At 33.2% G+C, this 21,281-nt stretch overlaps 1 protein-coding gene across 1 annotated transcript; it reads left to right on the top strand.

The window, feature by feature from the left end:
- The first annotated feature begins 1,078 nt into the window (after positions 1-1,078).
- On the top strand, positions 1,079-3,330 carry LOC127128345 (CRIB domain-containing protein RIC4). Its single transcript, XM_051057598.1, has 3 exons — positions 1,079-1,350; positions 1,449-1,586; positions 2,940-3,330. The coding sequence occupies exons 1-3, from the start codon at positions 1,227-1,229 to the stop codon at positions 3,182-3,184; spliced, it is 507 nt and encodes a 168-aa protein (XP_050913555.1). The 5' UTR covers positions 1,079-1,226; the 3' UTR covers positions 3,185-3,330.
- The last annotated feature ends 17,951 nt before the right edge of the window (positions 3,331-21,281 follow it).

The following is a 21,281-nucleotide window of genomic DNA, read 5'->3' on the forward strand; positions in this document are numbered from 1 at the left end:
ATACATGTGTATCATTTTTAATTACATATACTGACTTAGATTTGTATCAATGGTCTTGTTGTCACGCTACGTCATAAAAATTTAACGTTTTTTTCATAAATTAATGAAAGAGACTAAATAGAATAACGGAAGTGAAATTAAGAGACTAACTTATAACATTTTTTAATTAAAAAATTAAGTGAAAAATTAAATTAAGTTAAAGGACTTGATGACTAATTATACCTAATTATTTATTTTTTTCACTTGAAATTTGAAGGTATACTACCATAAAACTAATTATATCGGTTACAAATTGTTAAAATTTAATTTAAATAAATAAATAATCAAATACACATATACATATTTTACCAAACCATAAAGGAGGTGACAATAACAAATACCTTGGTCACGTGCTTGACTATTATTTGCGGAATTTCCTTGAGATTCACTCTACCACATGTGTTGTTTATATACAAGTAAGACTCAATCATTGGCTCAAATTGTTACCTAATGAAGTAAGTTCCAACAAAACTTATAAAATGAGAAAAACAAAAACTTTATTATGATGTAAAGTGAAAAGTCTGCAAAAAGAATACCTTAATACACAAGTGATTCAAGTAAGGAGGAGCCCACTATTAAAATAGGCATTAATATTATTATTTGAGAAATTATATAAAAATAAAAATAAATTTAAAACTCAATCATAATTAGAGCTTGATATTAATAAACCATAAGAATAAAAATTGTCAGTGTAAACAAATTAAAACACAACTAATAATTTTAGAAAAATTATAATAAAGATCAAATTATTTTATTTTATTTATCTATTATATATAATTAGTTAACAAAGTAATAAACATTTATATTAAATAATATATATAAATTAAATTATCTATATTTAATTATTGTTAAAACAATTTTGGTTTAGTATTCAAAAGCTCTAAAGCAAGTTGAGTAGCACAGTTTAACCAACTAACAACTCTTACACTAATGACATATACCCACTCCACTATAATTTAATTTAAACTTTATATCTCACATACCAAACATGGATTAAAAATAATTTATTAATTCCCCACATTAATCATTCTAGCTTGCTTACAAAGACAAATAGGAACCTAAATATAATAACACCAACTGTAGGTTCTCTATTCATTAATCATAGCTAGGATATTATTCTATTCTCTCTCAAACTAGCATAAGAATTTTCTACTATACAAACAAATATTTGGGATTTATAAGAAATTATGAGAACTTATATGGAAAGATTTGTTGTTCTTCCTTTCTCTTTGAGGTGTGCTTCACATTCAAGTGTGGAGTTAGGTGAATCCAAAGAATCAAAAGAATATTCAAAAGACTCCATTGTTTCAAGTATCTCTCTTTTTCTTTATTCTTTCATTTTTCTTTTCTTAGGTGTTTGGAGTTCTAAATGTGTAAACTTGAATTGTTGTTATTATTATTTTTGCAAGGAAGACAAGAAGGACAAATAGTTGCAACTAAAATGGAGAAAAAGAGATCTTCTGGATTTTTTGTTCTTCCAAAGGCTCATGTAGCTGCTGGCTTACAGAGATTGATCAAGGGTATCAAGAGTTTTTCTCAATTATTTTGTGAGTTTATAACAACTTCTACTTTATTTTATTTGCAATTTTTTTGTCGTTGGAATTAGAAAGATTATGTTTTTGTTTGTAGTTGGATTTTTTTTTTAATTTCTTCAAATACTTTCTGTAATATATATATATATATATATATATATATATATATATATATATATATATATATATCAATTTCATATTATTATTATTATTATTAGAAGTAGGGGTCATAAAATGGGTCCGATCCGTTGAACATTCCCGTTTTTTCCCGCATTTTAGTGCAGGTTTCGTCCCGCCCAGCCACGTTATCTTCGCAAATTTTTGCGGACACGAATATTTACATAAATTTTTGCATTTTTTTACTTAAAATATATAATTTATTTTACAAATTTTTGCAAAACGGGTCCAAACAGAAATAATATGTTAGTTTATCACCCCTAATTAAAAGATGTGTCAAATATGTTTTCAATGGTATGCCTTGACATTTTAGTAAGTTGTCATAGTTTAAGTTTAATTTTATTTTTATTCTATATAAACTTAGTTTTAGGTTGAAGATTGCACTTTTTGAATTTTTTTTGTTTGGCTTCTATTTAAAAATTTATTTTATTTAAATATATATAAATAAATAATTTAATTAATATTTAAATAGACTAATAAATTAAAATATTAAGAGATTAAATATTTACATTAACTTATCTTAGCATAACTAATAATACAAGTTTTTTGAAATTATTTTTTTAAGAAAATTTATAAAACAATTTTAACATTATTTATAAGATTTTTTAAAAATTATTTTCATAAATTCTTTAAGATATCTAAGCTCTATTTTTTATTTTAATTTAATTTACTGAATATAATATAATAAAAAAATATTCAGATTTATTTAAATCATCAATCTGATAGATTTAAAAAATAAATTATATGACATAGTCTAATCTTTTTAACTAGAGATACTTATAAAAAACCTAAATCTTTTTTATTTAAAGAAAAGTCTAACTTGACTTAAATTTATAATAAACCATAAGTCTTAAATTTGAATATGATAAATCATAGGTCTATACCCCTCCGTTAAAAAAACCATATTAGACGAACAATTATTTATTATTATTATTATTATAATTATTATTATTATTATTATTATTATTATTATTATTATTATTATTATTATTATTATTATATGATTTTGCTAATATAGACCCTTATTTTTTTAGAATGAGTATTTTATCAAACTATAACTAAAATAGCAAAATGCACTCTAAATTTTTTACAATATTATTCGGCTATCATCGCATGTATGTGTTATGTTGCTATAACTCTTCATATTAAATTTGTAACACATTTTGAATATTCTCTTTTGAATTGATATAGTTTACAAAGAACACATTGAAGAGATAGAACAAGACATGGAAATTGGGTATCCAACAGATGTGAAGCATGTAACACATATTGGACTTGATGGCTCAACAACCACGAATAATGTTAAGGGTTGGGACAATCTTAAGCCACCTGAATTACTTTCTTTAAATCCAATTACTTTAAAGCAATTTGAATTGGCCATGGCTACCCAAGCTCACCAACCACTCATTGATGATTCTTTTCCAAAATGTGATTAAAAGTATACTTGTGGGACTCATTATTGTTGCCATTATAATAAGTCTCTTCTAATTGTAGATTAATATTGATCATGCTTGATAAGGATATGTATGTGTAGAAATTCACATGGTGCATAAAATTTAATTTCATTAATACTTGTAACTTTTGTCTTTGGACTCTCACTTGTTTTAATTGATTCTTGAAATTACTTAGGAATTTCATTGTTTTTATCACATAAACTAGCATAATACTCGTGCATGATCGCGTGTTGGTGTGATAATTCGACCAATGGTATATATATATATATATATATATATATATATATATATATATATATATATATATATATATATATATATATATATATATATATATATATATATATATATATATATATATATATATATATATATATATATATATATATATATATATATATATATATATATATATATATATATATATATATTTATTGTATTTAATACTACAATTTTTAAAAAATTAGTATTTAAAATTGTACTTATTTTTATAATTATTTTATTACGATCATACATAATAAAAAAATAAATTAAAAAGTTGATTTTTATACGTTGTATACACTAGTTGATAACTCTATTGATGTTAAATCAATCAAAGTTGTAATTTTAATTTAGGTATAAGTAGTAAGGAAAGAATGTGTCATTTGTGTTCGGGGATTGATAGCTTATACAAGGCCTTCTTTGTTATGAGTTTTTTATAATCAATTTATTTGTTATTATGATATATGTCTATTGTCTAACTCAAAACATTAAAAGGGGATCAAGTCTTATGTTTCTTTGTCTAAGCCCAGTCATTTTAATTAAAAGTATTTAACGGCCTATATGCTTGTTTGCATGTATAAAGGGCATTAATAAAAACTGAGTGTATTTAAATTTGGTTTGGTCTACCTGACCTGGCCTAATAGGAGTGATCCAACCTGGTCTTTGCCCATAAATGAATTAAGTCGATGTAGGTTATGTTACTCAGTGTTTGAATCCGACCTAGATTGCTAGAAAGTACATATTTCCTCGGGCATGAGGCCTATAGAGGTGAAAAGCTTTAAGTAAGATATTGGAATGTATAATATCCCTCAAGCATGAGGCATGTAGGGGTGAGATGCTTTGAGTGAGAGGCCAAAATGTACATAGTGCCTCAAACATGATACATGTAAGGGAGAGATGCTTTGAGTAAGAGACTAGAATGCACACAATCCCTTAAACATGGAGCTTGTATATGCGAGATGCTTTTTTTGTGAAGAACCAGAATGTATATTATTTCTGGTATATGGGAAATAGATGTTCACCTTTTTGTAAGGGGTATCTAAAGTCGCTCACGAACCTATAGTGTTTTTTTTCCTATCTCTTGACCTTCCATATTTTATTAGGGGTTTAGCTTTAATTATTATTGTCTATGTTGAGACTCACGTAGAAGTTGGGTCATTATTAACTCTATGTCCCTAGGCTTCTAATCTTAAGTGTCGTCGCCTTCTTATCTACCATGTACGCCTTTAAGTAGACATCATCACTTCCCATTTCAAGTTAGTTCATCTTTTGTTTTTTACACGGGTTTCTTTCGTGTTCTCTGCTCAAATCTCTTTCCCTTCTCCCAATCACCATTCGCTAGTAATTGTAGGTAACATATCGACCATTTTCTCTTATTTACTCTAAGTTATGGTTTTTATTCGAGAGTGTGATGCCTTTGGGAAAGCCATGGAACCCCTAAAACATTTCAGAAACAACTAAGTTGTGGATTTGAGGCTTGAAATCTTCAAAACATAGAACATAGGAAAGTATAATGAAAATTTATGGAGAGGGAGATGTTTGTATTTTCTAATAGTTTATCTAACGATAGTGACACTTATTTGGGGTTTTCTTCATCATGTTCTGTCGAATTCATCTTGGTGCTCTCCACCTCTCCCCCAAGTTCTTCCTGTGAAGAGGTTCTGAGTTTGGATTCCCTTTGTCTTGAAGATGATTGGGTAGAAGCATTTTGAAAGGGCCTGAAGATGTCAAATATTGATATCAGAATCGACATCATTTTAGAACCATGTATTCGAGATGAAAGGGTTTGCACGCAATGACCCTCTTGGGTTGAAATGAGTTCTTTTATTTCTATATTGGTGTCTTTGAATATTTTAGGTTCTAAATCCCCTTTAATCCATTTAAATATAATATTCTCCAAGTGCTCAATGTCGCCCATTCTTGGCTACATCCAAATAGTTAGGTGTTTGTCTAGAGTTTCATATTCTTTGATAGAGTCCCGATGTTACACCCATGGTCGGTATCTTCTCTATCTTCATGAAACTAAAGGTGTATCTTAGGGGTGGACGGGTCTCAATGAGCGCCAACCTATAGAAGACTATGCTTTCACGTTATACCCCCCTTAAAAGAATTGGAAGGAAAAATTTATTAGGGTTAGAGACAGAGCCCAATGTTATAAATTTATCTTTGAGGATGACGGGTCATGTAGGTTTCTCCTTTATTTGATGGATGAGCCTCTCACTATCATAGGGTTTTCTTCTGGAAAAACTCAACGAGACAAAGAGGGAGGCGGTGGACTTCTTCAAGCAATTATGCACCATGTGGGTGAGGGATTTATTTAGATATGAAACAGACAATCCCATGTTTATGAGTTTTCTAGGTAATGTGTTCATCTTCTAAAAGTTTTATTGTTTTTTTAGTCAATCTTGACAGAATTAGTTTTAGTCAATCAGACTTTGTTGACATGTGCGTCATAGAAATTATGTTGGGCAAGAAAAGGAAGAATGCATTTGAGGGGGAAATAATGAAGGTTGTTCCCTTAAACACTATCATGCATGTTCTTACTATAGAGAGTACAAAGTACCTCACGCAAAAAAGAGCAAGGTTAATCCCAAAAATATGCTAGTTGATGTGGATGTTGCTACTTTAATTAATTTAGAAGCAGTGGTTGTTATGGCGGGTGGTGGTGGACGTCATCATGGAGGCTCCTTTTCGCCTTATGGTGCGAGGGAATTTCACTTTTTGGATCAAAGTTTTATGGGACGGTGTTCCTCTACAACCATCTTAACGCCAATGAGGATCTTGAGAAGGAGAGTTTGATGGACTTATTTGATGAGGAGTGTCATGATAAGGTGGGCTCTATTCAAAGATTTCAGCTTGTTCACCCAACAAGAAAACAACTTGAAGGCTAAAATGAAGAAGATGAAGAAGGGCCAAGAGTTTAATCAGACTATGCTAACTTGGGCAAATGAAAGCATAACCTCTCATGAAATATTTAGTACATGATCGCGTGAATCTTTATAAGGTGGACAAGGAGATATATTCCCTCTAAGGTATAAAAAATCTTTAGATAAGTCCTTCAAAAACACAAGTGACAAGCTTGTCAGGGTCGAGGTCTAGGTGGATGGCCTGATGAAGGATCTGGATGAGACTTGAATAGAATTCCTCCTCTTGGGGGATCAAGGGTTTGAGAAGGAAAGGGCATAACTATCATATTTTTATCTTGAGATTGATCTCACTGAGCTGGACTACTTCAAAGTATTAAAGGTGGATGGTTGTCTCGTCAAAGAGACTGGCCTTGAGATCGACTAGATTCATGTTGTTGTGCTTAAGACAAAGCTTCTAATAGAGGAAAAGGAGCAAGTTTGAGAGATCATTATGGAAGAAAGAAGTCCCTAGGGGGAGTATCCCTATAAGAAGATACGAAAGGAAAATAGATTTAGGGTTTTATGATGTCCAAGCCCATTCAAAAGCTTCTATTTAAAGGCCATGTAAAACCTGGTTTTAACACACAAGAAAATGAATGAAATAGTGAGAGAGAATAAGGGTTTTAGTCTTGTGTGAGGTTGTGTATTGTGAGTCATTCATTCATCCTATTGATGATTGAATTGGACTGACTTTTGTGTTGTACTTTGTCCACTCTAAGCTTTGAAGCATGAATGTGTGTTTACTTGGTTGAAGCTTTTAAGCAAGATCAAGTATGTGTTCTTGAAGAGTGTCTTCTTTCTTTGTAATATTTGTTTTTATATCACTGCTGTGATTGAGGGGGAGTGAGTAGGGTCTCTTATCTAAGAGTTCTTAGATAGAAGTCACACGGGTAAAGATTAGGTGAAAAGACTATAACTTGAAGTTGTTTACTGAGAGTCTTTCAACTAATTCTGTCTAGTGGATTTCCTTCCTGGCTTGGTAGCCCCCAGACTTAGGTGAGTTTGCACCGAACTGGGTTAACAATTGCTTGTGTCACTTGCACTATTGTTTCTTTGTCTTTTATCCTATTTATATTTTAGTTGTTGTTCAGATATTAGTGTCGTGACATTACTGTCAACATCTCATACCTGATACCAGAATTTCAAGATTCATTTTGCATATGACTGCCACGTGTGCGCCTATATTCAAGATTCTTCGGAAAGATTAGTCTTGTGATTGGATCGAAGATTGCCATAAAGCTTTTGACAGTATCAAAGAGTATCTACTTGAGCCTTTGATTCTGTTCCCGCCTATTGAAGGAAGACCTTTGATAATGTATTTAACTGCGCTTGATGAGAGTATGGGTTGTGTTCTGGGTCAGCAAGATGAAACTGGAAAGAAAGAATATGCAATTTACTACCTCAGTAAGAAGTTCACCGACTATGAGACTCGGTATTCTATGCTTGAAAAGACTTGTTTCGTATTGGCTTATACTGTTAAGCGTCTGTGCCAGTATATGTTAAATCATACTACTTGGTTGATATCCAAAATGGATCCAATCAAGTATATTTTTTAGAAGCCTCATTTAATTGGGAGGATGGCCCGTTGGCAGATGTTGTTATCTGAGTATGATATTGAATACCAATCTCAAAAAGCAATTAAAGGTAGTGTCTTGGCTGACCATTTGGCTCACCAACCGATTGAAGATTATCAGTTAATACAATATGATTTTCCCGATGAAGAGATTTTGTACCTGAAAATGAAAGATTATGATGAACCATTGCTTGAAGAAGGACCAAAACCTGGTTCCCGTTGGGGCATGGTATTTGATGGAGTTGTTAATCATTATGGTAATGGTATTGGGGCGACGATTATTACTCCTCAATGCACTCATTTTCCATTTACAGCTAGATTGACTTTCAAGGGTACAAATAACATGGTTGAGTATGAAGCCTATATTATGGGGCTTGAAGAGGCCATTAATCTCAGAATCAAGTATCTTGACGTCTATGGAGATTCAGCTTTGGTTGTGAATCAAATCAAAGGTGAATAGGAGACAAATTAACCCAGTTTGATACCACATAGATATTATGCAAGGAGGATTTCAACTTTCTTTACAAAGGTTGAGTTTCATCATATCCCTCGAGATGAAAACCGGATGGCAGATGCTCTTGCAATGTTGGCTTCAATGATTGTGGTGAAATTTTGGAATGAAGTTCCCAATCTTACTATGATGCATCTTGATAGGCCAACTCGTGTGTTTGCTGTTGAAGAGGTCAAAGATGAGAAGCCGTGGTATTTTGATATCAAGTGTTTCCTTCAAAGTCAGATTTACCCGTCTGGGGCATCTTTGAAAGATAAGAAGACTTTAAGAAGATTAGTTGGCAACTTCTACCTGAATGGTGATGTGTTATACAAGAGAAATTTCAATATGGTTCTGCTCAAATGCGTGGATAGACACAAAGCAAACTTATTGATGACTGAAGTCTATGAAGGTTCCTTTGGTAATCATTCCAATGGACATGCTATGGCTAAGAAGATGTTGAGAGCATGTTACTATTGGCTGAAAATGGAATCTGTTTGTTGCAAATTTATGAAGAAATGCCACAAGTGTCAAATATATGCAAATAAGATTCATGTTCCTCTAACTCTGTTGAATGTCATTTCCTCTCCATGGCCCTTCTCCATGTGGGAAATTGATATGATTGGCATGATTGAGCCCAAAGCCTCAAATGGATATCGTTTCATTCTGGTGGCTATTGACTACTTCACAAAGTGGGTTGAAGTGGCATCGTATGCAAATGTAACCAAGCAAGTTGTTGTAAGGTTCATCAAGAATCAGATTATATGCCTTTATGGTGTGCCAAGTAAGATCATTACTGATGATGGGTCTAACTTGAATAATAATATGGTGGAAGCTCTTTGCAAAGACTTCAAGATTGCACACCATAATTCTTCTCCTTACATACCTAAGATGAATGGGGTTGTTAAAGCTGCAAATAGGAACATCAAGAAGATCATTCAGAAAATGGTTGTGACATATAAGGATTGGCATGAAATGCTCCCATTTTCCTTGCATGAGTACCATACATCCATCTGCACTTCAACAGGGGCAACCCTTTTCTCACTTGTTTATGGCATGGAAGTTATGCTCCCAGTAGAGGTTAATATCCCATCATTACGTGTTTTGATGGAAGCCAAGTTGACTGAAGCTGAATGGTTCAGACCAGGTATGATCAGCTGAATTTGATTGAAGAGAAGAGGTTAACTGCCATGTGTCATGGTCAGTTATACCAGTAGAGAATGAAGAAAGCTTTTGATAAGAAGGTCATGCCTCGTGTATTTAGAGAAGGTGAGCTTGTGCTCGAGAAAATTATATCTTTCAAACCCGATTCTAGGGGCAAGTGGACTCCTAATTATGAAGGCTCATATGTTGTTAAGAGAGCCTTTTCAGGCGGTGCTTTGATTCTTACAACTATGGATGGTGAAGAGTTCACCTGTCCTGTGAACTCCGATGCAATCAAGAAATACTTCACCCAAAAAAGAAAAGAACAACTCCATGTAAATTAAGCAGAATGGATATTGAAGTTGGTAGAAGGATTAGTGATCATTGTATTCAATGTAGACCTTTTTCCATGTAAATTACCATTTTTCAACTTTTGTAAAGATCTATGGAGTCTTGCCATTTACAGACTACCATTCTATTAAATAAAGTTGAACTTTTCATCCAATTGTTTCTACTCTTATTTATTTTTTAGCTAAATATAATTAAGTTTTATGATGATCATTTTGAAATTGAATTTAAAAATCAAAAATCATCTTTCTTAAAATAATAAAAGCGATTATTTTTAAAGAGCAATCGATTTCATTAAGAAATATCAACAGCAGTCTAAGAACAGGTAAGTCCTAAAATGAGAAGCATTGTTGGTCTTTCCCAAGCAATTGGTTCAGCAATTCAGTTACACCAGCCGAGTTTTGTGATCGCCTCCCCAGCTGAGTTGTAGGCACGTATTCTCAAACGGCTTGCACAGATTCAACACAAATTTTCGTTCCTCCCTCAAGTCGCCAGCGAAGTCCACTCCTAAACCTCGCCTGCTATTTCTTGAGCAGCCCTATGGTCTTCTGCGAGGTTGTCTCCCATTTTGGTATGGTGTTTACCTAAAATCCCCCGCATATTTGATGATTCAAATCCTCAGCAGATCTGTTCTCTTTCCCCAGCCAGGGCCGAGCCTTTGAGATGGATGATTTTTGTCCATCCCCTAACTCTTTTTCTCCAGTCGATGCCTCCATCCTGTCGAGATTAACCGAGTGTTGTATCGATGATTCATATCAATGACATTTGTATCCTTCGTGTTTGTTTTGTCAGCATGATCATTAATCATATATACATATACATCTACATTCATATATTTCATTATGCATTTGTTATCGCTTTTGATTCCTTGTTCCTCTGCCATGGTGGTATCCTTTCCCCACGCAGATTTGGTATGTCTGTCCTCCCTCAATGGTAGAGTGCCAACCTATTAAGCAGAAAGAATTTAACCTTTCTCATTTCCCCACTGAGTTATTTCCTCGTGGATGATTATTATTTCAGCTTCCTCCCTAGTTAATTATATGGATGGAACCACTCCCCTTAAGTTATATCCTCATTGGGTCGAGTCTTTGTTTGACAGTTTTCTTTCTAGCTCTTATCTAGATAGATACTTTTATTCCCCTGAGAATCTATTACCCAGTAACTGGTAATATTCTTCTCAATTTTTTAGTACATTACTTTTGCCCAATACCCGGGAAATTGTAATTTACTTCCTTTTGTTATCCCTAGTGGATTCGTTTTACGTTTCCCTAGGAAGTCTATCCTTGATATGTTCATCCTAACCGATGACGGATATTCTTTCCTTTTGAGTTTATCCTTGATATGTTCATCCTAACCGGTGGCGAATATTCTCTTTGTGGTTTTACACCCAGTAAAAAGGTAGTCATTATCCCTATTTCATTCTCCAGAGGGTTAATCCTTTATATGCTCATCCTAACCGATGACAGATTTCCTCCTCTTTACGGTCTTCTACCCAGTAACTGGTAGTTATAGATCCTGCTTTCCTCTTAGAGTCTATCCTTGATATGTCCATCTTCACCGATGACGGATATTCTCTTTTCAATATTCTATCCAATAACTGATAGATGTAATCCCTACTTTTCCCCGACAGTCTATCCTTGATATGTTCATCTTAGCCGATGACGGATATTCTTCCCTTTGAGTCTATCCTTGATATGTTCACTTTAACCAGTGACGGATATTCTCTTCCTTTGGTCTTCTGCCTAGTAACCGATAGTTGTCAATCACATTTGATATATTCTCCAGCAGGTTATTCTTGCCTAGTAACCGGTAATGAATACAACTCATGTTTTCTTCAGCGAGTCATCCTTGATATGTTTACCCTAACCGGTAACAGATGTCCTCTCTGTCAGACTATGTTATCTCCTTACCCAGTAACCGGCAATCGATGATATATTTCTGGTACTCCTGTGTTGAAGATCATTCTTCCCTAGTTGAGTTTGATTCAGGCAGTTCAATTTTGTTATGATATACCTATTTCCCCTGTGGATTTTCCTTTTATCCCTGACTGAGTCCTTCCATTGATTTATTTTCATGGAATCCTCTTATGTCTCCAGCAGTTTTTAAGTCATAGCCTGGCCTACACACAACTCCCCCCCCCTCAGATTCTCTATCTCCCCAGTGAGTTTTCCTTATGGAATGCATTATGTTCTTGCGGACTTTCAGTCTCTCCGATTTCTTTTTCTTTGTGGCAACATTTTCCCTATGAAGATTCCTTTTCAACATTTCATATCATATGCATCATGAGGTCTCTTAGGGACCAAAATTTGTTCCTATTGTTGTTATTTAAGTCCATTCTACCGAGTCGATACGAATATTTTAACCTTCATCTCCTCAGCTAGAACGTCCTTAAATAGGGGCAACTGTAAGACCCCAATTTTGACCCTAAGATCCCTCATGCTATCTCATCATAGGTATTAGCATTGGGATCACACCTTGGCACCCTCCTTACCCCTCATTCATTAGGTTGCATTGGGAGAGATCATCAAGCACATTTTGATTGTATCATACTTTGTTTTTCATTATTTACTAACCAAAATACCAAAAATATGTCAATGTATAATTTGTTGCTTTTGTAGGTAGTGTGTATGCTCACCTATGCTCTATCAAGCTCATATCTAGGGTTTGAGACCCTCAATGCAAGGAACACAATCAAGAATTGGTTCGAATTGTCTCTAGACACCATATATGGATCCCCATGGTCTTCACATATCATTTTGATCAAGAAATCACCAAGAGTTTGGAGTTTGTTTGCCTTGGAAACCCTAATTCATCTGGGTATCTTGTGTGACTTCTTCAACAAGTTTCTTCAATAATTGATCAAATATTTCAAGGTATAGTTCACATTACATCATCTTATTCATATATGATCCTCCATGAGTCCCAAAAGTCAATATAATGTCAAGCTAGTAAGATGATTCATGGTGGTTGACCAGAGAAAGTCAACTGGTCAAAACTGGGGTTCCCTAGACCCTATCTCCTACAATTTTTGTCATATGAAAATGATTCCAAGAGAAAAGTTACTCAAAATGACATTCCAAACAACTTTCATGTTAAAGTCAAGAGCTAATTTTTCTTGGAAAGTCATTTTTCATGGTGAAAGATTTTAGGTCATTTTATCTGAACCCTAGTTTGGGGATCAACTTCCCAAGACCATAACATCCCAAGACCCTTGCATATCCGACTTCTTTACCCAATATATCTCTTTCCCCCTGATTTTATCGATGTTTTTCCTTCCATTTGGGGATAAATAAAGTTTGATGGCGACTCTGTTGTATGTTCGAGCGTGCGACACGTTCAAGTATATTTCCGTTAGCTCCAGGTGTGTATCATGAAACCCTAATCAGGGATGCCTAGTACTTGTGTGCCATATGAGGTTTACTTTTGATCATGGAATTGATTAAAACCCTAGATCATTGGGAAGAGACTCCATACCATCTTGTCATGCATCATTAATCATGCTTTGTGTATGAGATTCATTCATCTAACCTACATGTCCAATTGCTTGGGATTTCATCTGGATTAAGGTTTGGTCATTGCATCCATTCATATGGTGTTTTCAAAATCTTTGGTCCTTTATATTTCTTCCATCCACATGATGTTGTCAAGATCATTAGTCCTTAGTATTTGATTCTTGGGTCATTAGTACATAAGTCTTTTGGTCATTGTTTTGTCTTTGATCCATTATGACTCAAGGCATTATAGGTCATCATTATTGTTTCGTCTATGCATGTTAGTCCATTAAATGAAGGCCATTCATATTGCTTAACATTTTACCAAGTCACATAAAATCATTATTTTATCTTGCAAAACCCTAGTTTATAACCTATAGTTGACTTTGGTCAATTATTGACTTTTGGTCAACTAGTTGACCAAAGTCAACCATCTTCCCTAAGTCATTTTCAATCCCATGACTATTGGTCCATGTCTTGATATCATTGATCATGTCCATGCCATTTGGTCTAATTCACATCATGTTTAGCAAGCCAAATAGTTTATTTGTCGTTTTTTACCACTAACCTTTTTTAATCAACCTAAACTTAATATTATTTTATTTCACATTCAATCAATTTTCCGTAAACCCTTTAATTTCATTCAAACACTTTCCATAACTATCCAATACCATTCAAACTTTCATCCATTAATCCATTCATGTTAAATTTAATACACAATCAACTTTTCATTATCAAACCATTCTAAATTCAATTCAATCAAACAACTCATATCACATTCAATTCAATCACATAAATGACCCATTCAATGTTAAAAAATCCAATACAATTCAATGCACATCCCAAATTTAATACACACGTTCAATTCAATATATTTCCAATCCAATCCCATGAGTCATTAAAAATAGCATACCAAATACAAGTGCAACCTACTGACCACAATGGATCTAAAAAATGACCAAGTTGAACCTATCAAACATGTCTCCTAATAATTCTAACAAGCCATTTCATACACAAGTGAAATCAATAAAATCACCTTACAAAAATCAGAACCACGACCCTGCAAAAACCCAAAATGGGTTGCCCTACAAAATGCACACAATATACCAAGACAACTCCTTTATTTCAAATGCATCCACCTTGCTTAGCATTTTTGTTGACAAAACCATCACACTGCAATCCATTTAACACAATACACACAAGTGAAATCAACTGAAGCACTGCCCTGCATAATTCAAAACCCTGCATAATATTGTAATAGAGCAAAATTCAAAAACCAACTGAACCCTACATCCTTCAATTAACAGCAAATGAAGCTCACAATAGCTACCCTACGACACACACATAGAATCTTAACTTAGCTAACTGAATCTAAAAATTCAAACTAACTCATATTCAACTCTAAAAGAATCCCACATTTCTAACCACCTCAAGGTGAATTTCGGTTGAATGTGAGTTTGCATTTCTAACTAAAACTGCAGATCAAAACCCCTATAAAATCCATCACTCAACACTGATCACTCCTCTTCATTCAGATTACAACACTTCACAACTCATAGAAAATAATCACTCTTCACTCTTCACAAATCACGAAAACTCAAAAGCTCTTCACCCTCGATTTTTCAACTCTCTCTCTCTCTCTCTCTCTCTCTCTCTCTCTATATATATATATATATATATATATATATATATATATATATATATATATATAGATAGAGAGAGAGAGAGAGAGAGAGAGAGAGAGAGAGAGAGAGAGAGAGAGAGAGATTCAAGCAACATAAGGCAAACAAAAGGAGGAGGAGAAATATTGGATTGAAGCAGAGAAAGGGGAAGGAAAATTCGATACTTGTTGCTCGCCAGAGATCCACCGCGCTGGAAATTCATTTGGTAAGCCTTTTGTATAGATCAAATAACGTGGTTTACTTGATTAATTCATTAGGTTTCATCCTTTTAATTACTTTATATTTGATCTTTGATTGTAAATTTTGATCATGTTGATATAATTGATTTTAATTGTTATGTTGTTTACCATTTAAACCACCATGATCATTTACCTTGCTTAAAGTTTGAGTATGTTTAACATGTGTTGATCTTGATATTGATCCATGAGCCATGCTCCATATCTGTATACTAAGCATTGATATTTTGATCATTAGTCTAATGCCCATTTGAATGTCCATTAGATTATGATTCTTGTTAAATTGAAAATGCCATTTCAATTTATCATGATGTATTCCTTGTTTAGACATTATTTCTCATCATGTTCATGTGATTAATATTCTTTCTTTATTGATTTTCCATGTGGAATCCATGAGTTGAACTTTGAATACATTGTTTTCATTTACCTTTAATCCATACTAACTCCATTGCCTTGTGTGGTGACTTAGATCACTTGGCTTCAAGTTCGATCCTTAATGTCTTTCATTATCACCATTGTGTTACACCTTTCATTTACATTTGTATTGTTTGTTAATACTTAGGGGTACCATGCCACTTGATTATTTTATACATGTTACTTGGTTTTATACCTTATATGATCCCATTTCCATTCTTTATATTGTTTGATATCATCCCCCCCATTGTGGGTCATATGTCCCCTCTCCCATGAAAGTATAATAGTTTAGGTTTATCTTTCATTTATTTTTTTCAATTCATACTAACTAAAAAGATAAAATCAAATGATAACAAGTTCTTTTTCAAAAGACAAAAAATACACTTGATCCAACGTCAAGTGTTTTTCAAATTAAATCAAACCAAATGCAACGCGAGTGCCTGATCCAATGTCAAGTATCTCATCTTCCATTTCTATCTTTATTCTTATCTCATTCAATCCATTATACTCCTATCTCAATCTATTCTTGATCCATTCATATTCATCAAACCATTTTCATAATAAAACTTGGATGAAAAGTGGGGTGTACGTACTTGTGCACAACACTCAAGTACTTGGGTTGTTGGTCGTACCTAGCTTATGACCCGATACTTGACTTTTATTCAAAACACTTAACAAATAAATATGAGTCTAAATCATTGCTCTAAGAGTGAAAGAGTGGTTAGGATGAAACTATCTTCTCAACTCTCGAGTATTCTGATTGTCGGTGGTTAGATGCTCGTCTCCCTCTAAGTATCAATTATTAAACTCGTAAAACAAATTTCATCATCATAATCAAATCAAAAAGATTCTTCTGCCTTAGGGCACCTCTCATATCCCTCATTGAGACTTTATCCAATATCTTCAATATCATGCCCATTCCTCAATAGTGTTGTAATGTATGTTTTTGGAACCAAATACCATAATCCCTTTGGATTCCATGTATATTTTCTGGGCAAATAACCAATGTACATCCTTTGAACCAAGAGTTGTTTGTTTTAATTCTAAACACTTAATTCCTTTGGTTTTTTGCTTGGTGTCTGTTTACTCTTTGGTTTAGAGTTTACTCCTTCATGGATTCAATATACCATTATTTTTTTGTTTCAGATTTCCTGTGATATATTGTTTCCTTGGACCAAATACCATATTCCTTTGAGTCCCATATGTATACTTTCTTGGGAAAATAACTAGTTTCCATCTTGTGAACCAAGAGTTGTTTGTCTTAATGCCAAACATTTAGCTCTCTTTTCTTTTGGCTTGATGCCTGTTTACTCTTTGGTTCAAAGTTTATTTACCTTCATGAATTCATAATACCATTTTATTTTGGTGCCAAGTATACTTTTCATCACTTCTTATCAAATCTCTATTTCCTGATCAAATCTCTCTTTTCTTTGTTTCGTCTTAGTTCTACGAACTACGAAGTTCCGACTTTCTCATTACACGATGAGAATACGTAGGTACAATGATTTGAACCCTTGACGAGCATACTAATTATTTCTTCCGCCTTAGGGCACCATCCATATCTTTCATGATCCATTATCATATCTTCAATCATAACCATTCATCTCAGTGATACACTATTTCTTTGAAACCAAATATTGTACTCCCTTTGGATTCCATATATACCCTTTTAGGACAAATAACTAGTGTCCACATTTAAACAAAAAGCTATTTGTCCTGATGCCAAACATTTAATTTATTTATTTTTGACTTGATGTCTGCTTTACTCTTGGGTTCAAATTTCATTCCTTTATGGATTCCAACGATACCATAATCTTTTGGTTCCAAATTACACCTTTTTGCCAGTTCAGCCAAACCTTTCAGTTCTTTCCACTTTAATTATTTCTCTTTATCCTTCCATTCATTTCCAGTATCCACTATTCATTACCTACGTTTAATATCTTCTACCAATCATTCATCCCATGTGATATACTCCCTTTGATCCAAATACACTATTTCTTTGAGCTCCATACACACTCTTTTGGGCAAATAACCAATGTCAATCCCCTGAACCAATACCCTTTACTTTTGTCTTGATGCTAGTTTACCCCTTATCTTCGGCTTGATGCTAGTTTACCCTTTATTTTGTCTTGATGCGTGTTTCCTCTTTGGTTCAGATATATGTATCCTATGGGTTCGAACAACATTATCCTTTGGTTCTAACCATACTTCAATCACTCTTCTTTCATCTCCCGCCGTTAGTTCTATGAACTACAGAGCTCTGAATTCCTTATTGCACTATAAGGATAGGTAGGCATGATGGTCATAATCCTCTCCGAGCACTTTATTTATTCTTCTCCCTTCCCTATTATTCAGATCACTGCAAGTAATCTTTAGATAGTAACACCCATTCAAGCAAAGAATAATCAAAATGGTTCCCGTTGAGTACAACAGATGTAAGGGGTGCTAATATCTTCCCATTGCATAACTGACTTCCTTACCCGTTTATCTTCCCTTGGGTTTTATCGATGTTTTCCCTTTTCTTCGATAATAAATAAAGTTCAATGGAAACTCTGTTGTATCTTTAGTGTGCTCGGGTATATTTCCGGCAGTTTCATAAGTCATGGACATTAATCTGGATTATAGCTATTTGTTAGGGCGTCCCTGGATACATGTTGTAGGGGCAGTTACCTCTACCTTACATCAGAATATGAAGTTTGTTTTTAATAATCAACTCATAATCATTTCTGGAGAAGATGACTTTGTGGTTAGTCACCTTTCTTCCTTCCAATATATTGACGCTGATGGGGACGTTTTGGAAACTTCTTTCCAAGCTCTTGAAATAGCCAATGCCACATTTATGAAGATGAAAGACCCTGTTAGGAGAGCTAGTTCGTCTTTTTCCTCTTTAAAGAGCGCAAAGTCAATAATTGAGGGTGGGAGCCCTAAAGGCTAGGGTCAGCTCATTGTTGTTCATGAGAAAAAAGATCGTTTCAGGTTTGGGGTATGTGCCTTCCGGTGTGAGAGGATCCCTGGTCCCTATAAAGGACAGTACATGAAGCATCCAATATGAGTATTTGAGTGCCATTATTTTTCAAGAGTATTACATTAGATGCTGCATTTTTCAAAGCTTTTTCATGTATGTAGCAGTTTGCTCGAGGACAAGCAAATGTTTAAGTATGGGGAAGTTTGATAACCATAAAACTTATAGCATTTTTTGACTCAATACGCTTGTATTTTTATCCGTTTTATACCCATTTTATGTTTGTATGTAACGTTATGTTGGTATTTTACTTGTGTTGTAGATATTCTCCAAGTAGGAGTTAGCACAAGAGAAAATGAAGCAAAATTGGCCAAAAGTGGAGAAAAGGACACATCAGCATGAAGAAAGTAAAAAATGACGTTTTTAGCTTGTGGCGTTCGCCACAAGGGCATGTCGCTCGCCATATTGAACGCATGGTGTTCACCATGAAGCTGTGGCGCTCACCATGACCTTCGTGCCTAGAATTTTAGCAACAAAAGTTTATCAGTCTTCTCCCACTCCCACATACTTTTATCAACCAAACTCTACACGATTTCAACACACATTCAACATATGGAACAATATATATATAAGCTTAATTTTTAGATTTTTACCATCCATGTTTTCTAGTATTAAGGAGGCAGATAAATTCACTGTGTAAAAGGTGCTTAATTGTTCATATTGGATAATAAACATGCCATTGTTTTAAGAATTATGAGTTCTCTGCTTGTACTTGAGTGATTTGTTAATTAAGTGTGACGTTATTTTAATTCCAGAAGTTTTTCGATTTCCAATTCCCACATTGCATTATTTTTAATAAGCGTTTTTCTTCTTTATTTTTTTGTACTTATTTACTTTAAGTCTTAATATTATTATGGCTGTTTTTAATTGGTTAATCGATTCCAATTGTTACTGTTTTAAATTTTAAGTCTCATATATCATCATCATCATCTGCTAGAATTATATATATATATATATATATATATATATATATATATATATATATATATATATATATATATATATATATATATATATATATATATATATATATTGCATGCTAGTCGATGTTGCTACTTGTATTCATCATCATTATTATGTTTATGTTTCTATTTTGCATGCATAATAATTATAGTATGAGTAATATGTCAAATTTGTTTGGCTAAACCATTTAGAATCTGGAATGTGATGACCGTCATTTTGACGGTACTCGCATTTAAGTTTGGAAAATATTGATTAAATTAGGATTTGTTTTGGGACTATTTTTTATACTGTTTTAAATTAGAGTTATTTATTGCAAAAGCGTTAAATTTAGAGATATTGATTCCGTTTCGAAAGAGAGGAACTCGTGTCTTTGATGAAACATAAAAAAACCAGATTTTAATTAAACAAGAGGACATCAAATGTTATTTAAAATTGTAAAAACAATCATTTTCAAAAATAGAGTTTATAGGAATGAATGTGTTGCGACAACAAACATTTATAAGTTTGAACTCTGGTGCTACGCGAGCGATAACCGATATCACCTTTAAATATGTTTTCACCCGAAAATGACTTTTTAATTAATTAGAAATTCTTAATTTTAAAAAATATAAGTTTTATACTTTAACTGGCTGAACCGCGACAACCGCAATGTAAAATTTAGAATAAAACTAAGTTCCGATTTAGCGAAGGCAAACAATTTATTTAAGTTAAGTTTCCTCTTATTAAAGTAAAATACCGTCGCAATTCAATTAATTAATCTGACTTAGGTGTGAGTACTATTGATTAACCCAAACCATATTCCGGTCTCGCTTTTAATTATTTTTATAAACAAACTTCTTTTATTCTCGATTTTAATTCTCATTCTCGTCCAAAATCCGATCAGCCTTAAATTTACATAGCGTCAGTAGATAGTGGTTAAGTTGACTATAAATTTTTCGATGGATTCGACAATCTTTTATACTCCGATACATTCCATGTACTTGTGAAAAACATCTAAAAGAAAGAAAACAAAAAGCACGTCAAAGATCAATACATTATTTCTTTCACTTCAATAACCAATACTCTTTCAATTCTCTCTTCTCTCTTATAACTCTAAATTTTCTTTTTTTTTTAAATCATTGTGCGAATGAATCATCTTATCACTGGAGTAAATAGTAAATAACAAAAATCTTAAATCAATAAAAAAAATGATATAATCTTATTATTTTAATACGATTCCAACAAGCCAAACTATCACACGAGAGTTCAAATTATGAGTGTTAACCCATAATCAAATAAGATTGTATAAATTTTTTATAATAGAGCCTTTAATTATTTTTTTATAATTAAACAACAATTAATCTACCTCGAAAAAATTGAGACGCTGTATATATAACTAAACGTATCTCTCGTATCTAATGTAGCTTGAAAATAGACACATGAACAACCCGACCGACAAAAAAAACAAAAAATAAACCAGCAAGGGCAATATCGTCATTTCACACATCCACGTCAGCTGTCGGTGAGAAGAAGCCTGGTTGTTCCTTACTTCAATTCCAGTCTGTTCTTGC

The sequence above is a fragment of the Lathyrus oleraceus genome, chromosome 3 (assembly GCF_024323335.1).
Source record: "Lathyrus oleraceus cultivar Zhongwan6 chromosome 3, CAAS_Psat_ZW6_1.0, whole genome shotgun sequence".
NCBI lineage: Eukaryota > Viridiplantae > Streptophyta > Magnoliopsida > Fabales > Fabaceae > Lathyrus > Lathyrus oleraceus.

Excerpts from the sequence above, each read along its gene's own strand:
- LOC127128345 (XM_051057598.1), top strand. The coding sequence starts at position 1,227 with ATGAGAACTTATATGGAAAGATTTGTTGTTCTTCCTTTCTCTTTGAGG. Across the intron at positions 1,351-1,448 it reads AAAAGACTCCATTGTTTCAA|GAAGACAAGAAGGACAAATA; the intron begins GTATCTCTCTTT and ends TATTTTTGCAAG. Across the intron at positions 1,587-2,939 it reads GAGTTTTTCTCAATTATTTT|TTTACAAAGAACACATTGAA; the intron begins GTGAGTTTATAA and ends GAATTGATATAG.